General features: G+C 52.9%; 1 protein-coding gene across 2 annotated transcripts; it reads left to right on the forward strand.

Annotated features, from left to right (window-relative positions):
• Positions 1 to 286: 286 nt before the first annotated feature.
• SCNN1G (sodium channel epithelial 1 subunit gamma) lies at positions 287 to 12,596 on the forward strand. 2 transcript variants are annotated; one of them, XM_072878286.1, is made up of 13 exons: positions 287 to 380; positions 672 to 1,002; positions 1,898 to 2,192; positions 2,621 to 2,814; positions 3,765 to 3,868; positions 4,316 to 4,479; positions 7,464 to 7,562; positions 8,771 to 8,888; positions 9,351 to 9,429; positions 9,514 to 9,571; positions 9,930 to 9,991; positions 10,193 to 10,268; positions 10,707 to 12,596. In XM_072878286.1, exons 1-13 carry the CDS (start codon positions 350 to 352, stop codon positions 11,094 to 11,096), a joined length of 2,001 nt encoding a protein of 666 aa, XP_072734387.1. In that variant the 5' UTR covers positions 287 to 349; the 3' UTR covers positions 11,097 to 12,596. The 2 variants fall into 2 exon arrangements, with proteins under 2 accessions (XP_072734387.1, XP_072734388.1); XM_072878287.1 differs by lacking the exon at positions 7,464 to 7,562.
• The last annotated feature ends 3,394 nt before the right edge of the window (positions 12,597 to 15,990 follow it).

Raw genomic sequence — 15,990 nt, forward strand, 5'->3', positions numbered from 1 at the left:
GCCCCGCCCCGTCCCCGCGGGGACAAGCGGCGCGTGGGAGCGGGCTGGCACCGCGCCATGCCGCCCACGGCCAACCCGCGGGGCTCCCGCCGCCGGCCGGCGCTCGCTGCGGCCCGCAGGACCCTGCCCGGGGGTGCCCGCCCGGCCCCGCGCCGCCCCTGTCAGCCCCGCGCGAGCCCCGGCGGCCGCCGTGGGGCGGCGCTGCGCAGCCGCGGAGCGGGGGCGGGGGCGGCGGCGGGGCGGGCCGGGGCGGGGCCGGGCCGGGCGGGGCGGGGCGGGCGGCGGGGGTAGGCGCCGGGGCGGCCGCCGGCCGCGCCATCGGCAGCGGCGCCGGGGCCGGGAGCGCAGCATGGCCCCGCCGGGCCCGGAGGGCGGCCGAGGTGAGGCGGGGCAGGGGCGCCGCAGCCGCGGGCTGCCTCGGCGGGGGCGATTTCCCCCGGGAAGCGGCGTTTCGCGGCCGAAACGCCCGCCGGCGGGGGCGGGACGCCGGTTTACGGCTCCGCAGTCGGTAGCGGCGGGACGGCGGCGTCCTGTCGGCGCGGGGGTCGCCCGGCCGCGCCGCGGGGCGGGCGGCGGCAGCTCTGGCGGCACCGCGGCGAGGCGGAGGGAGGGCGCGGGGCCCCGCCGCCCCCGCCCCGCCGCGCTGAGGCGCCCGCTCCGTCTCTCCGCAGCTGCCGCCGGCGCCGTGGCCCCCGGGAAGAAGATCACGGCCCGGATCAAGAGGACGCTGCCGGTGAAGGGCCCGCAGGCGCCGACGCTGAGCGAGCTGATGCGGTGGTACTGCCTGAACACCAACACGCACGGCTGCCGGCGCATCGTGGTGTCGCGGGGCCGGCTGCGCAGGTTCCTCTGGATCCTGCTGACCCTCAGCGCCGTGGGGCTGATCCTCTGGCAGTGCGCGGAGCTCCTCCTGAACTACTACAGCGCCTCGGTCTCTGTCACCGTCCAGTTCCAGAAGCTGCCCTTCCCCGCCGTCACCATCTGCAACATCAACCCCTACAAGTAAGGCTCGGGGTGCCGGGCCGCCGGCGGGGAGGAGAGGGTGGTCCCCGGCCGCCGGGGACTCCTGGCGAGTTCGTGGTCCCCTCACCAGCCCAGCACCAAACCCCTTCCCGGGCTTATCCTGCCGCACCGCGGTGCTGCTCGTCGGCAGCCTTTCCCAACCGTGAGTTTTTCCTCTACGGCACTTTGAGTAACGTATCCACCTCTGTGCTGGTGCTCTTCAGACACGCGTGGATTATAATCACACCCTTCACTTGCTGCCCGCTGAGCTAGACTCAGTCGGCTTAGCTTTCTGCTCGAGACAGACCCTGGTCGGCTCCGTGGTTCTCTTCAAATTCCCTTCTTCCCAGGGCCAAAGTTCCAGGATTACAAGCAACAGCGTCTCCTGAAGAACGGAGAGGGAACATCTGTCGCTCCTCTGTTGCCTCTCCCTTTCCTTATAGGATGCTTTGACGTTAGCAATCAACAATACTTTTTCTCTGCCAAATTACACTTTACGGTGATGTCTGTTCTGCTGCCAGCTGCCCACCCCAGTCCCTGCAGGCTGTCCAGCTCTCCGGTGCCTCTTGGCACAGATGCAGAAGTCTTATTTCCACATGCTCTGCCTCGTCGGGCTTGCTAACACAACCTCCAGGGAGCTTGGGAGTCTGCGAGGGCTTTCTCTGTAGATCAGTCTGCTTTGCTTCTTACGGTCCTTGCTCCGAGATCTCTCCGTGGGTATAGCCGTGTCTGCCCACACCGATGTAAATTGATGTGGTAGTAAGAGAGATCGATGTGAGTCCGCGACAAAAGAATTCTGTCCTGAGCGATGAGACTCGCAGTGCAGGGGGCAAAACGCTGCAGCTAGGTGGTGAGGTGAGATGGGCCGTCACTTTCTCACATTGTCTCCGTGCAGGTACAGTTCCATGAAAGACTATTTATCTGAATTGGACAAAGAGACAAAAAAAGCTTTGGAGACTTTCTATGGATTTTCAGAGGGCAAGTCCAAGGTGCGCCGGTCGGTGGATGAGTGGAACAGCACAGGGAGCGACTTCTTCAAACAGATCCCTCTGCTGAAGTTTGAGGACTTGTCTAAGACAGCGACTGACCTTCGCAGTGGCCAGAAGAGGAAAATAGAGGGCAGTGTCTTTCACAAGGATTCGTCCATAGTGAACTCTGGGGATTCAAATGATATCATCGGCTTCCAGCTGGTGAGTGTCGCTCTTCCTCGGCCAGCAAGTTCCTTGTGGGGCAGCGAAGGGGTGTTTGGGTTGGTATCCCTCCAGCCAGTTTTAGTGCTTGCTTAGGTGACTTTATAGTGAAATAACGCTCCCTCTGCTCTTTTGCCCGTTCTGCCATGCCTCCATGGCTGCCTGCAGATTCATCTCCAGCTCTCTGGAAGAGAAATGCCTTCCTGAAGTCTATCCAAGTAGACTTAGTGCCTTCCGTGACCTGTCCTTTGGGCCTGAAACACTTGATTGTATCGCTTAGCCCTGAATGAAAGGTGTTTCATGCCCCTTTGTGCTACTATAACTTCATACGTGGTTATTACTGTGGAAGAGAAACGGTATCACACATACCTTGTAGAATACATAACTTCATTTCATCTGACATGCTTTTTCCCCTTTGTAATTATCAGTGCGATGCAAACAACAGCAGTGAGTGTGCACTTTATACATTCAGTTCTGGTGTTAATGCTATCCAAGAATGGTACAAGCTGCATTACATGAACATCATGGCACAAATTCCCCTGGAGACTAAAGAAAAATTGAGTTATTCTGCTGATGACCTTCTACTGACATGTTTCTTTGATGGCCTATCTTGTGACAAAAGGTCAGTGCACAGAAAATACCTGCCAGCTTAACAGCTTATTTCCAGGTACATAATACGTAGGAATTGAATATTTGGTATTTGCTGAATTCCAGCAGGAACCGTTTCCATTTTTAAATGAAAGCAAACATTCACGTCTTCATGAACTTTAGATACGCTCTTTAATTTAATTTGTCGTAGCATTCTGCTGTCCACATTTCAGATAAACCCATGGGTTTTGGCAGAATCAAATCCACCTGCTTGTGATTGTGGCAGTGCAATTCTTGTGTGTCCTGGTAGCAGGAGAGTCATCCCTTCGTGCTGGGGATAGCGGCCGAGTTCCCCTGTGCAGTTGTGGGGATAAGATTGCGCTTGTTTAGCAATTTCCCCACTGCCATGTGCAAAGCAAGCTGCACTGTAACTCTCATTACCGAAGGCATTTTGCTCGTGTCTGTAATCGTGCAAACGCATAACAGCTTTTCTTGGAATGAAGACATTTGCTTGAGTGGGAGGGGATGTTCACGGGAAAGACGTGAATGTGCTTGAATCACGAGGGTGTGTCCTCCGCCTCCCCTGCATGACAGTGGCTGTGACATCTTTTCTGAAAAATGAAGACTCGTGTTCCTTTAGACATTTGGCTGTCGAGTGAAAGAGGACTCTGGCCCCTCCACCGCCACCTTCCTGCTAGTTCTGTAAATCCGCTTCCCCCACCCTCTCAGCCCCCATTCCCACATGAAAACCTCCTAAACTTTTCGTTTCCTGATGCTATTAAACCAGATCGTATTTCCACGTAGTTTCAAGATACTAAGACAAAGACCCACACTTTTCAGGAAAATAAATTGCTTGCAAAAAAAAAAAAGAAACGTCCAGTCCTGCTATGTCTCTGCCAAAACAAAAAGCCCAAATCTGCTGATGTTCTCCCACAGACAGTTAAAACTGCAGAGGGCAACGTAACAGTGTTTGATTTCTTTCAGGCACTTCACTCGTTTCCATCATCCCCTGCATGGCAACTGCTATACCTTCAACAGTGGGGAAAACGGGACGATCCTGAGCACCTCCACGGGAGGCAGCGAGTACGGTAAGGAAACCGAGTTTGCAGAGGAGCTATTAGATAACAAGCGGTTCAGCGAACTGGATCCTACTGGAGAGTGACTGATGTGTTGGCTCTAGATGTGTAAGCTGATGGGGGAAGTGCTTGTTTGAACTAGTGCAAACTATTGCCAGAGAATACAAAGATAATATCATTGCATCACTAATGTTTTCCATCTGAAATTACTGCTTCCCAGTTATATAACTTTTTAAAGTAGGTTCCTACGGAGACATTATTTGTTTGCTGTACTTGGGGCCGCGGAGGGACATTGCTTGCTGCAAGGGTCTCAGTCTAGCGCTGCAAAGGCTTTGCTTGGTTGTTACAGTTCTACTTAAGGCCAGATAATATTAAGTAAACTGTGCTGCCCTCCCTGACCAGAAAAAATGGCTCTGGCTTCTGGTGTAACTCTGCTCCTGCCTTGTCTCTGTTCTTCAGGATTGCAGGTTGTTCTGTATATAGATGAAGCAGACTACAACCCCTTCCTGGTGACATCCACAGGAGCCAAGATCATTGTCCATGACCAAAATGAATATCCTTTCATCGAAGACATCGGCACAGAAATTGAGACTGCAGCGGCCACCTCCATAGGGATGCACTTTGTGAGTGACAGCAGTCTTGTTTCCAGGTGCACAGCACCACTTACTTGAAACAGATGTAAATATGAACTGACACGATGCCTGAACATTGAACGTAGCCAGTAGCTGGAAGGCATCTAACACCTCACACTTGAGCAGCTGAAGTGCCCCGAGGAAAATCCTGTGACAGCACTTTTCTGAACAAGGTTTTCCTTTGCGCAGAGGCTGTTGGAAAATCAGCTCTTTATAAACCAAACAGCTACTGGGATTTTGTTTGTTCTCCCTTTTCTCCGACCCCTTGGCTTTCCAGGGGATTTTTTTTGCTTTGTTTTCACAGCAAAATCCACAACCACAGAAATGTGTGCCCCGTTTCGCTTTAGCAATAAGCAGATGAGTTCCAGGGGTGGAAGAGAAAGATCTCGAGCTGTGGGTAGCCCACGTTAGGGTCAGGTCTGTAGAGATGACTGCAGCACAACCCGTTTAACCGTTTTGTGGGTGCAAGTCTTGTTTTTCTGGGTTTCTTGCTATCCCAGCTGTAAAGAAAGCCTCGTGGGCAGCGACTCTGCCTTTGCCAGCTTAGTGAAGCGTCTTGCCATTGCTTCGGCAAGGGCAGGGAGGGCTGCAGCTCCAAATTTCCCCAATTAATGTAGTGCAGACAAGGCATTTGATCCAAGGGGCTTCTCTCCGTGGTAGAGGAGTGAAAGCAGTGCCATCAGGCAAGCCAGACTTTCCCCTTTCATCTGGATGGGCTGTTAAGTGAGCATTTTAGTTCTGCCTTTTCTTCACTGATGGTTGGGTCAAATGCATCAGCCAGCCGGCTTATCTGTCCTGGCTGGGTGTGCCAGATCTAGATAGTCCACGCATTAGAAAAGACATTAAAAACAGGGCTGATGGCTTTAAAATGTGCAAATAGTTAACTCTCTTCCAGCTGTCTGGAAAACTGTGGCAGCAACTCTTTGGTCTAACCAGTGGGGATAAAAGCTACCTAACAAACAGAAAGTTAATAGAAGGTATTGGAACCAGAACGGTGTAAAGGAGGCAAAGTCTTGCAAGACTGTTTCCTTTCTAACTATTACACCGTACAGGAGGAAGTCACTGCAGGCAGAGCCTCAATATTTAATGTGATATTTTCCTGGCAGAGTAGATTTGGACTGTTGCATATAGTATAAAAAACGAGACCGAACGTATCTCAGTGGCTATGTTTAAAAGATTTGGCAGGAGGAAGTGATCTGATTGCGTCCTAATGTAACAGCTGAAATAGAAGCTGGACACAATTTCTGGACTCAAAACAAAAGCTGGTGATCCCTGTACTGCCAGAAAAGGAAGACTCCAGAGAGCCTGCCGAGGGGGAATCGCGATTGTCGGGACAGGGCTGCACCACCAAGGTGCCAGATCAGTCCTTGTACCTGCATCCAAATACACGAAGGAGGACACAGCAGACATGTGCCCCACACACGCTGCTCACTAGAGGCTTGAGCGTGGCAATCGCTGTTTTGCAAATGCGAACGTCAGTGTCTAGGTTATCGCTCATGTTCTGCTGTGTACTAGCCCCCCCCCCCCCCCGCCTCCAAAAATATTCCAAGATGTTTGGAATGCAAACAAGGCATTGCTTGGTAGGAGTTTCAGTGCTTTAGTTAAATATTTAGTTTGGAAATTATTTCAGTACCTGAATGAACAAGTAAGCTTTTGTAGGAGTATAAGCCACAACAAAAAAAATCCTGTACAAAGGATCTATCATCTGCTAGAAGATACGGCAGCAGACCAAGGCAGAGTCCTGGCATTAGATTGTCTGCGGAAGTTAAAAGCATATTAAAAGCTGGTTTCATTCAGTTTTCAGAAGTAATCCATCTCTAATATTGAAATCACATATTCTGTGTTCCCTCCAAAGAGAGATTTGAGCATCTTTTTAAAAGAGCTGACTTGGACCATACATGCCTGTAGACTTCTGTTGCTGCAGATAAAAATGGTAATGCTTGCTCTCAGGTTTGACCTCAGTAACCTGTAGATCTATAGTCAGTATAGACTGACTTATAGCCTTATAGCCTTAAAGGTAAGCAGGCATTTCTCAGGTTCCTACTAAATTGATCCTTTGTGGGATCAGCCCCTAATTTTAAACTCTGTAGAGAAAGATAGGTGAATTGATTCTTAAATGCATGACATTTCTTGTGGTTTCAGGCCACTTTCTTTGTTATAAAGTGGGTAATTACTGCAGAAAGATAGTAAGAGTTTAGGGCTGAGCGAGGTCGGGCAGTCTGCAGGAAGCAGTCGATGTAGCCTGAGTCAGGTCTTGTGAGTAAATTTGAGGGCTCCCAGCCCTGGTTTCAGCAGACCTTGCAGGCACAGCACTTGACGTTTCAGAGCTCTCTTCTCCGGACAGAGATTGCAGAACAGGAAAAGGTGTTAGCACTCATATGAGAGGAAGGGTCAAAGCCATATCTGGAAAAAGTCCTGAAGGAGATGATACAAACATTTGATTTAGAGTCATTTTAGAAAGGTGCTGTTGAGCATTAGTGGAGCCTGAAGTGCTGTTTTACCCACAGAACAGGAGCAGCCAGTGCAACAACGGCTGGGGAAGGTGTGGGTCTTCACAGAAAACAAAACAAACAAACAACCCAACAACCTCCCTTCCCTCACAACAGAGCGCACATCCAGGATAAACGATGCATAGCCTCTAGGACTTTGCAATGACAGAAAACATACATATGAATGACTCTGCTCTGAAAAATCCTCACCGTTACAATTATACCATGTCTGCATTCCTGCGGAGGTTTTCAACAAAGACAGCAGATAATCCAGCCAGAGCAGTGTTTTGGGAAATGGACATTACAAACCAAAACCACCCTTGTTTTAACAAGTGATTGACAAATCATTTGAGATGGCAAAAGGTAAACATGCTGTTCAAACCTGCCCCATCACTTACAGTTTCAGAATCGTGATGAACTGCCACTAAATCCTTTGGTTTCTCCGTGACCTCCAAAAAGCAAGGTTTGTTCTTTTCTGGTTCTCAGACTCGGTCTCGCAAGCTGAGCAAACCCTACAGTGACTGTACGGAGACTGGTGCTGACATACCTGTAGAAAATCTCTATAACAAGAGCTACTCACTGCAGGTAAATCGGTTACATTTGGTTTTATCAGTGGCTTGAAAACTACCTTCATAAAAAGCTTTACAGTATTCTGTAGTTCAGGATCTGGGATTGTGAACAGTCCAGGCGTAGGGTCACTGCTTTTAACCACTGATGTAAATTGCCACAGCACTTTTTAAAAATCCAAATTTTATTCCTAAGTGGTTCATGTTTGAAGTTCCCTTAGGCGCCCTGTTAGATAAAGAGAGAACATTAACTCATTAGGCAATTTTCAAGCAATGTGAGACTGGAAAATATTGGCCAAGTAAATGTTGCAGCTTAGTAACCCTTGAAGCCAGAAATTGTGACCTTTAGGACTCCAAGAATAACAGATACCATCTAATCAGTATCCAGATAGCAGGATGTTTGTTTACAGAGTAAGTTTCCACTAATTTTGCATGGTTTCTGTAATTGGGTCCTCTCGGAGACTGTCAGTTGTTCTGGCGCTCCCCACTTGAAGAATCGTAATTATATTAGCTGCTGCCTACTGCAAAGCCTGTGCCTAGGCTGGATTTTTATTTTATGGGCTATTATACCTGAAATCTCCTGTGATGTATTGCCAGGTAGGATCACACAGACATTATCTCAGGTTTTTAATAACAGTACTTCACCAAAACTCAGAGCTTAGGAGGGCTGGGACTGGGACCAAAAGGCTTGATGACTGGGATTTCAAAAAGAGAAGTTCAGTTCCTGCTTGTTCCAACTGATTTAGCACAAAACACTGACTCTACTGCCCCATTAATCCTTACATCTTCAGGTCTCCAAATATGCACCAACACAATTTGGTCAAAGCTGTGAACATTTTCACTAGTGGGTCGCGTCCCACGCCTAGTTGTTGATTCATGGACCATGTGCCACGGCAGACCGCAAACCTTCTCCTTGGCTGTGGAAAGAGCAACTGCAACACTGAAGCTCTTGATGGCTGTGGGGGAAGCAGGCACATTCAGAGTCCCCCCCCAGAGAGGATTCGATTCTTATTTCTTGCACTAGAGCCTAAACCTTCCGTGGCACTTTCTGCCTGTATTTGTATTCACTGGCAACAGAGCCTGAAGGCCTAGGGAAATGGGTTCCCATCTTATTGGTACCATCATAAACAGAGGATGTTTTAGGTGCATGTGGGCCTGGAGCTTGGCGCTGCAGAAGCGCAGCAGCCTGTGCTTCTTAATCACCAGCTCTTGGTTTATGTCCCCCAGATTTGCCTGCACTCCTGCTTTCAGAAGGCCATGGTGGACTCGTGTGGCTGTGCCCAGTACGCACAGCCCTTACCTGCTGGGGCAGAGTACTGCAACTACAAGAAAAACCCCAACTGGAGTAAGTGTTCAAACACCTCCCACATGGGGCACGCCTCAGCCGCCCGCTGCCAGCCACATCCCTCGTCCCGGTCGGCACAGCCCTGCCTGCACCCAGCACCGCCCCAGGCACACAGCGCCCTGGGAAGAGGCGAATCTGCCGTAGCCCACTTACGACCCCACACCGCAGAGCCTGAAACTGTTTAGATTGACTTGTTTCTGACGGTTGTCCTAATTGCTGGTCATTTGTGCACGCCACAGAAGCGTCGAGTGGAAGACTTGACGGGGTGAGGCAATTGTTCATGCCTATAGCAAGTGACAACCACTTCGCAAAGGCAAATAGGCAAATCTTTTTATCCCCACCATGTAGGTGATGGCCACGAAGGCCACCTACACCCCAGAAGCCCCACTCCAGCACAGGTAGCAAAAGATCTTTACTTTTCTTTCTGGCTTCTCATACACATATCCTGCTCCCTTCTTGCAGTGTACTGCTACTACAGACTGCACGAAAAGTTTGTGAAGGAGCAGCTGGGCTGCCAGCAAATCTGCAAGGACGCCTGCAGGTGAATCTTGCCCACGACCAGAGGTAAAATGCTGCGGGGGGGGGGGGTTTGAGCTCACAGCTGACAGCCTGCCTCTCTCTCCAGCTTCAAGGAGTGGGCGCTCACCACCAGCATCGCCCAGTGGCCATCCACCGTCTCAGAGGTCAGTTCCTCATCGCGCTGCGCCCTGACAGCAGCATGGCACAACAAGGCACTAAATAAACCCAGAGGTTCAGTGCGGAAGCAGGGGGCCCCCGGGGTATTCGTTAGCACTTCAATGATGCTCCTCCCAGAGGCTCAGTCTGTAGTGTCCAGGTCAGGACTTCCCCTCCAGCAGTTTACCATTAAACAAAAATTTGACTTGTGGGCTGGGAGATCCCCTCGGGGTCGGCTGGCCCGTCACACACATTCAATTCTGGCACCCAAGCTGGTCCAAGGAGGTGTGGAGCGTGAGCTCCCTTTCCAGGGGATTTCTGCGCAAGCACACACAGCTACAGCAGTATTTTCTGTCTTTTTTCCAGGACTGGATGCTTCGAGTTCTCTCTTGGGACAAAGGGCAAAAAATCAACAAGAAGCTGAACAAGTAAGTTTCCATGTATGTGTTTCTAGCTTGCACCTCAAGCTCAGATATAATCTCAGCAGCCCTAATGATGGCAATTGGGGAAAAAGCTCCCTTAGAGCGGCCCAGCCCTACTGGTCCAACTGGTTATTTGCATAGTTTTTCAGTATGTTTCATGTTATTGTTTTACTAAACCCTCGGCCTGCCTTCTGCTTCTCCTCTCAGGACGGACCTCGCAAACCTCATGGTGTTTTACAAAGACCTGAACGAGAGATTCATTTCGGAGAATCCTGCCAACACAGTAAGTGAGCGCAGCAGTTCCCTGCTCAGCACCAGGAGGATGCGGCTCTTCCTCCCAGGCAGGCTGGAAGTTTTCATCTCGCCAGGGGAATGGTCCCATCCAGGCACGGGCAGGAAACCGTCCCCAGACGACGCACCCCGGGGTGCCCGGTCCTGCCCTTTGCAGCCCTTTTATCCGGGGCCGCTTTTCAAACTGTGCAGTCCCAAGCCCTGCGCCAGGGTAGCCTGCGGGCAGTGAGCGCAGCGCTGAGCTCCTGCTGAAGCAGAGCAGGAGAGGATAACGCAGGCAGCAGAGGAAGGGCCCACTGCATTTGGTAGCGCTCACAGCAAACGCTGGGTGCCCCAGCTTGGCACAGCCTCCCTGCACGCCGTAACAGTGCCGTGGACACGCATCTGGCGCCCGCAGGAGCCGATAACCTTGTGCTCTCTTCTCTTCCAGCTCGTCATTCTTCTTTCCAACTTTGGAGGCCAGCTGGGCCTTTGGATGAGCTGCTCAGTCGTTTGCGTCATTGAGATCGTCGAGGTCTTCTTCATCGATTCGCTTTCCATCGTAATGCGGTGCCAATGGCAAAAGGCAAAGAAATGGTGGAACGACCGAAAAAGGGACCGGTTGGGGAAGCCGCCGCAGGCCGGTGATCTCGAGAGGCAGGGCCACGATAACCCCGTCTGCATCGACGAGGACCTGCCCACCTTCAACACCGCCCTCCGCCTGCCGCTGCCCGAGGACAGCCCCTTGCCCAGGACTCCCCCCCCCAATTACAGCACTTTGCGGCTAGAGACTGCGTTCACAGAGCAGCTGCCCGATACACTAGAGGTTGGGCAACACTGACACTTATTTATCCACCCATCCAGGTGCCAAAAGAAGAGGCGGGTGCTGGACCCACATGTCCAGGCGTGAAAGGCACCCATCCAAACGAGCACTGAAGGGCTGTTGGGTCAGACCCTTATTCAGGGATTGAACTTGCAGGCAAAGCTTCTCTGAGCAAAGCTCAGACACAAAAGCCAAGGGCTCAGAGACATTAGGAACTTCGAGCAACATCAATTCTCAAGTTAATGATTGCAGGAGATGGCTGGAGCAGGATGTGGCACTGAGCTGGGATGTCTTGCCCGACAGAGGCATACATTAGCAACCGACTGGACACACCCCATTGTAAGTGGGCAGGAATTACTGCACAGCAGAAGACTGATGCCACGTTGAGTATTAACACTAATTGTGCTCTGCTGTGCGGCTTGACTTGTGGGAAAAACCCAGGGCTTTCAGGAATGCAGCACGACATTTGTAGGAAGGGGCATGACAGGTTTGGGAAGAGCAGAAATTGGATAAAAGGAAAGCTCTCAAGTTGAACTTTGATTGGGAACCTGATTCCAAAGGTGGCCTGAGGAGCTCTTTATTCTGAGCTGAAAAGCTAGGGTAGCCATAGATGTGCTTGTAGAGCAAGTTATTACACAGCTTGAGTAGGAGAACTTAAGTCATCCCAAAAGAAACATCTGAAAAGGGCATGAAATCTAATTCGGATCGCAATAATGAACTGCATACTCTGCAAGCTTGTTTCATTTTACATCGCTCAAGCCAGCCATTAAACGTTAAGCTCAGAGGAGCTCGTTAAGCTCAGAGGAGCTCATTAAGCAGCACGCAGCCTTGGCCACACGTGACTTCCCAGAAGCCTTAAAGGAAGCTGGCTGCTCCTTTCCTGCTCAACCCCAGGCAAGGACTTCCTTCCTGCGGCCATCCGGTTCACCGCCCCGGCTGCCTCGGAGCTGGCGGTGCCCGGGGAGGGCTCGGAGCCACGCGGGGCTGCAGCGGCGGCCGGAGCTGCCCTGGGCTCCGCACACAGCCCTGAAGGGAGGTGGCCGGAGGACACATCTGCCCTGCCGGTATGTTGTCCACCTTGCTTACGCCCCCTCCATTCCACCATGCTGCACCAACACCCTGCGTTTCACCTCCCGTGCACCGCACTGTGCTGCTTCCGCCGCACGGGACCCTCTGGCCCGCACGGCCGCGGAGCGCTTGTGGAGAGACCTGCAGGGCACCCGGCTGCGGTGGCAGCACCCTTCCCCTCGCTCCCAGTCCTGCACCTGACTTCTTCCTACCATAGCCGACTCTTAGCTGCCTAGAGCACACTGTAGACGTTGAGGATGAATATAGCCTACACCGGGTTGGCTGCTTAGGGTTTTTGTAGAGCAAGAGTGATTGGGAGAGAGTGTGTGTATGTAAGTGTAAGAAAGTCTCTTTTCCTTTCTCTATATAAGGTTATTTTATATAGGACAGTGAGAATCCAGAAAGATTCTTTAATGTGCAATAAAATGTATTTTAACTGGATTATTTAAATAGCTGATAAATGAAAAAAATAAAGATATATTTTTTAATAACTGCTTTTTTTTTAATCATCAAGTTCCTTCCATGCAGGCATCCCAGGAGACTACGGGACTTGCCTGTGCCTGCCCTGGTGCAGAGCACGGCTAGACCTGGCTGGGGAGCGGGCTGGGGGGAGCCGGGGGTGCAAGCGAGGGCACAGTGAAAATGCTTTTCAGAAAGCAGCATTAGCCAGCAAGGTGACCGAAAATGCTGGAACCTCAGGTGTCTCCCAACAGTTCCACTCCTGGACAGTCCTTTGGAGACCGTAGGAGAAGAGAGAACTGGGCTTGCTCTGCCTCAGAGCCCCTTCTCCAGCGCACGAGGGTGAGGTGCTCGGTGCCTGTCCCCATCGCCTCTCCGGCACAGCATCAAACGACGGCGCTCGTGACACTGGACTTGCCCTGTTCGCGACAGTGGCAAAACAGACCTAGAGAAAAACGCTGGGGTAGCCTACGACAGGCACGTGCACCCCAGGGCCGCCTCCCCCTTTGCATTCCAGGTGTGAGCCGGCGCGACTGCAGCAGGGGTGCAAATAACGGCAAACTCCAGGGCTAGAGAATGTCTTGGAGTAAGCTCCTTCCTTTCCAGTTTGTTGCTTCTTCATACGGGGGCTGGTTTGGCTCACTAACACCTGACTAAGGACCTTCTGCCAGATGCAGATAGTTGCTAGGGTCGATTTTGACTCCAGCTCTTACAAAGCACAGCCTCCTGTGAACAGCGGGAGGGGGGAAAGAAAACATCTCCCTGGGAAAAAGCAAGCAAACATCGCGAAGGGGGACGTACCACAGTTGTTCTGTTCCTCATCCGTACCTGCGTGGGCAACGGCGCTCGACGGACTGCAGCTCCCCGCAGGGTCTGCAGGGTTTGCTCAGTTCTGCTTGCGGGCAGCACCGAGGAGGGGCTGTAGGATCTCGGCCTGCTGCCGGGACAGCGCAGCCCAGCGCCTTCCCCGCTGCCGAGCCCGCTCCCGCAGGGACTCCTCTTCCTCTCCGGCTGCTGAAGGGACTCTGCCCCACTCCCAGCAACCCTCCCGCACCAAGAGCTGGGTTAAATCAGCAGGTGCTAACCATGCAATCGGCCCCCTGGAAAGGAAGGAGACAAGGAAACCCCCCGCAGCTGCGGCCCGGAGCACCGCGCCGCACCCAGGTCCCACGGCGGGGAAGGAGCCGGCAGCCGGCACAGCTCGGGACGGGCTGAGGGGGCACGGCCTCGGAGGGTAGCCCCGTCCCCGATCCTCGTCAGCGGCCACGCTTCCCATCACGGCGGCAGCCAGAAGCGGACGCCGCAGGGTGGGTCCCCGCTCTTCCTCTGGGGTAGCTGAGAACTCACAACACAGACAAAGCCTTGCAGTAGCGCGTGCGTTAGAGGACAGCCAGACCTCGGTGAGAGCTGTAAAGGGGATGACACTTCAACCGGTGGTCATTTTAGAAAGCCTTGTATTTGTAAAGGCTTCCCAGAGCAAAACAAAAGCCTTTTAAAATAAACTAAGTGGTGCCAATCCTGCAAGAAAGCTGTTGTATTGACTGGTCAAACTTTATACCCGATAACTGCAGTTCTAATAAGAAAAATATCATTTGATCGAGAGCATTCCCCCGCAGTCTGCCTGTAAGGCCTCCCTGGTCGATAACCTGGGACGCGTGTCCTGCTGGGCGCTTTTTGGCATGAACGCTCACTTTAAACTTTGGAAAAGCACGGGTTTTCTGTAGGTGCTTTTTGCATTTACTTCTCAGGGCAGGCGCAGCACTTTTTCTCCTTGTATGAATAATACTCGGGAGGCAGAAAGCCACGGAGTAGCTACAGAAATGGATTACTTCATCGGGAATTAAATACTGAACCCTGCCGTACTCCTGAGTCACCTTAAACACACAAAACTATCCAGGATGGTACGAGAATCAGGTCTGACACACGCTAAACATCGTAAACTCAAAGCGTTTGAGAAACTCAGCTTGGAGTTTATGGGAACAACAGGCAATAAAATTTGTGGTTTGGCGATATCCCCTCCTCCGCCGCTGCAGCCGCTGCTCCGAGGGTCAGGGGGGAACCCCGGGCTCGTCCCACGGGGACGGCGTTCCCAGGGGGCTCGCGGCGTGCGGTGGGAGCCCGGCCAGCCCCAGGCAGGGCTCGGGAGCGGGCAGCCCCCGCTCGGGTACCGCTTCGGGCTGCGGTACCCGAAAACGCGGCGAAGGCGCAGGCAGCGTCGCAGGCACGGCGCTGCCTCAGCGCCGGGGTGAAGGACGGGCTGGGGAGGGGTGTCGAAACAAACCCGCAGCAGGCAGGTGCCGGTGACTCACGGGGAAAGGCTGCCTGGACCGGCCCTTTGGAGCAGAGGAGACGCAGCGGGCGAACCTCGCTCGGCTCTTCCGCAGCTCCCAGCAGCAGCCGCTGCCGGAGGGGAGAAAGTCGTGGGTGACGGAGGAGCTGCGGGGGAGTGGGGGGGGAAGCCGAGGGGAGGAAAATCCAGTGGCACAGAGAAGGTTTGCCGGACAGCAGGAATCCACCGGTGCCTCTCCCAGCAAGCGATGCCCAGACAGAAACGGGGCTTGCAAACACACAGAGCCTGCCGGCCCTTCTCCGTCCTGCTGGGGAACGGACACCTCCCAACACCACGTTATGGAGGCTGCTGGCCATACCTGGGCTAGCTTTGTCTCACATAATACACGATTGCCCCGTAACAGCCTTCGGGGGCACGGACCTAATCTGGGTTTTTTTCAGAGAAATCTTCCCAACCAACCCTAACCCAAATAGCTCAGGCGTTTTGCTTGGGGGTGCCTGATTTCGGTAGTTACTGTCCTGACCTCCCCCATCCCCCAAAGCAGCACCGCAAAGGCTACGCGGGCTCTCGTCCGGCCACGAGGAGATTGGAGATTGGTTTGTCCAAGCTGCGGTGGAAGCACTCGCAGAGCAGGCATGGGTCCCGCCGCTGGCCTCGCCTGCTGGCGGCTTTCCCAGTGCTCCCAGCTCCTCTGGCGCGAGGGTGCAAGCGCCCGCCCTGAGAACCGTGGAGAGAGGGGCAGCTCTGCAGGCACAAACTCCAGTCGCGGTAGCGGGACTTGCTGCTTAAGTACTTTTGAGAATCAAAACTGCTGGGCAAAGGCTTTTCCTGGGTGGAAAGCAAGACTCTCACCCTGACTCTCCTTGTTTCACTGCTTGGCATGAGCCGCCAGCACAAAGGCGACTCAAAGACAGGACGGCCAAATGCAGGAAGGACGTGTGGTTGCCCTAGCAGACAGAATTTCACCTGGTAATCCACAGAAAAATGGGAGCATCCAACCTCCCAGTCAACCAGGATGAAAAACTTGCCCAGGGTGTGACAATGACCAATAAGTCACAGATTCCTTGGAAAACACGCCTGAGACGCAGCCCGGCC

The sequence above is a fragment of the Ciconia boyciana genome, chromosome 13 (genome assembly GCF_034638445.1).
Source record: "Ciconia boyciana chromosome 13, ASM3463844v1, whole genome shotgun sequence".
NCBI classification, from domain to species: Eukaryota; Metazoa; Chordata; class Aves; order Ciconiiformes; family Ciconiidae; genus Ciconia; species Ciconia boyciana.

What these genes read in the sequence shown, in the direction of transcription:
- SCNN1G (XM_072878286.1), top strand. Translation starts at nt 350, where the DNA reads ATGGCCCCGCCGGGCCCGGAGGGCGGCCGAG. An exon ending in TGCAACATCAACCCCTACAA is followed by an intron (nt 1,003 to 1,897) that starts GTAAGGCTCGGG and finishes GTCTCCGTGCAG; the next exon opens with GTACAGTTCCATGAAAGACT. An exon ending in CGGAGAATCCTGCCAACACA is followed by an intron (nt 10,269 to 10,706) that starts GTAAGTGAGCGC and finishes CTTCTCTTCCAG; the next exon opens with CTCGTCATTCTTCTTTCCAA.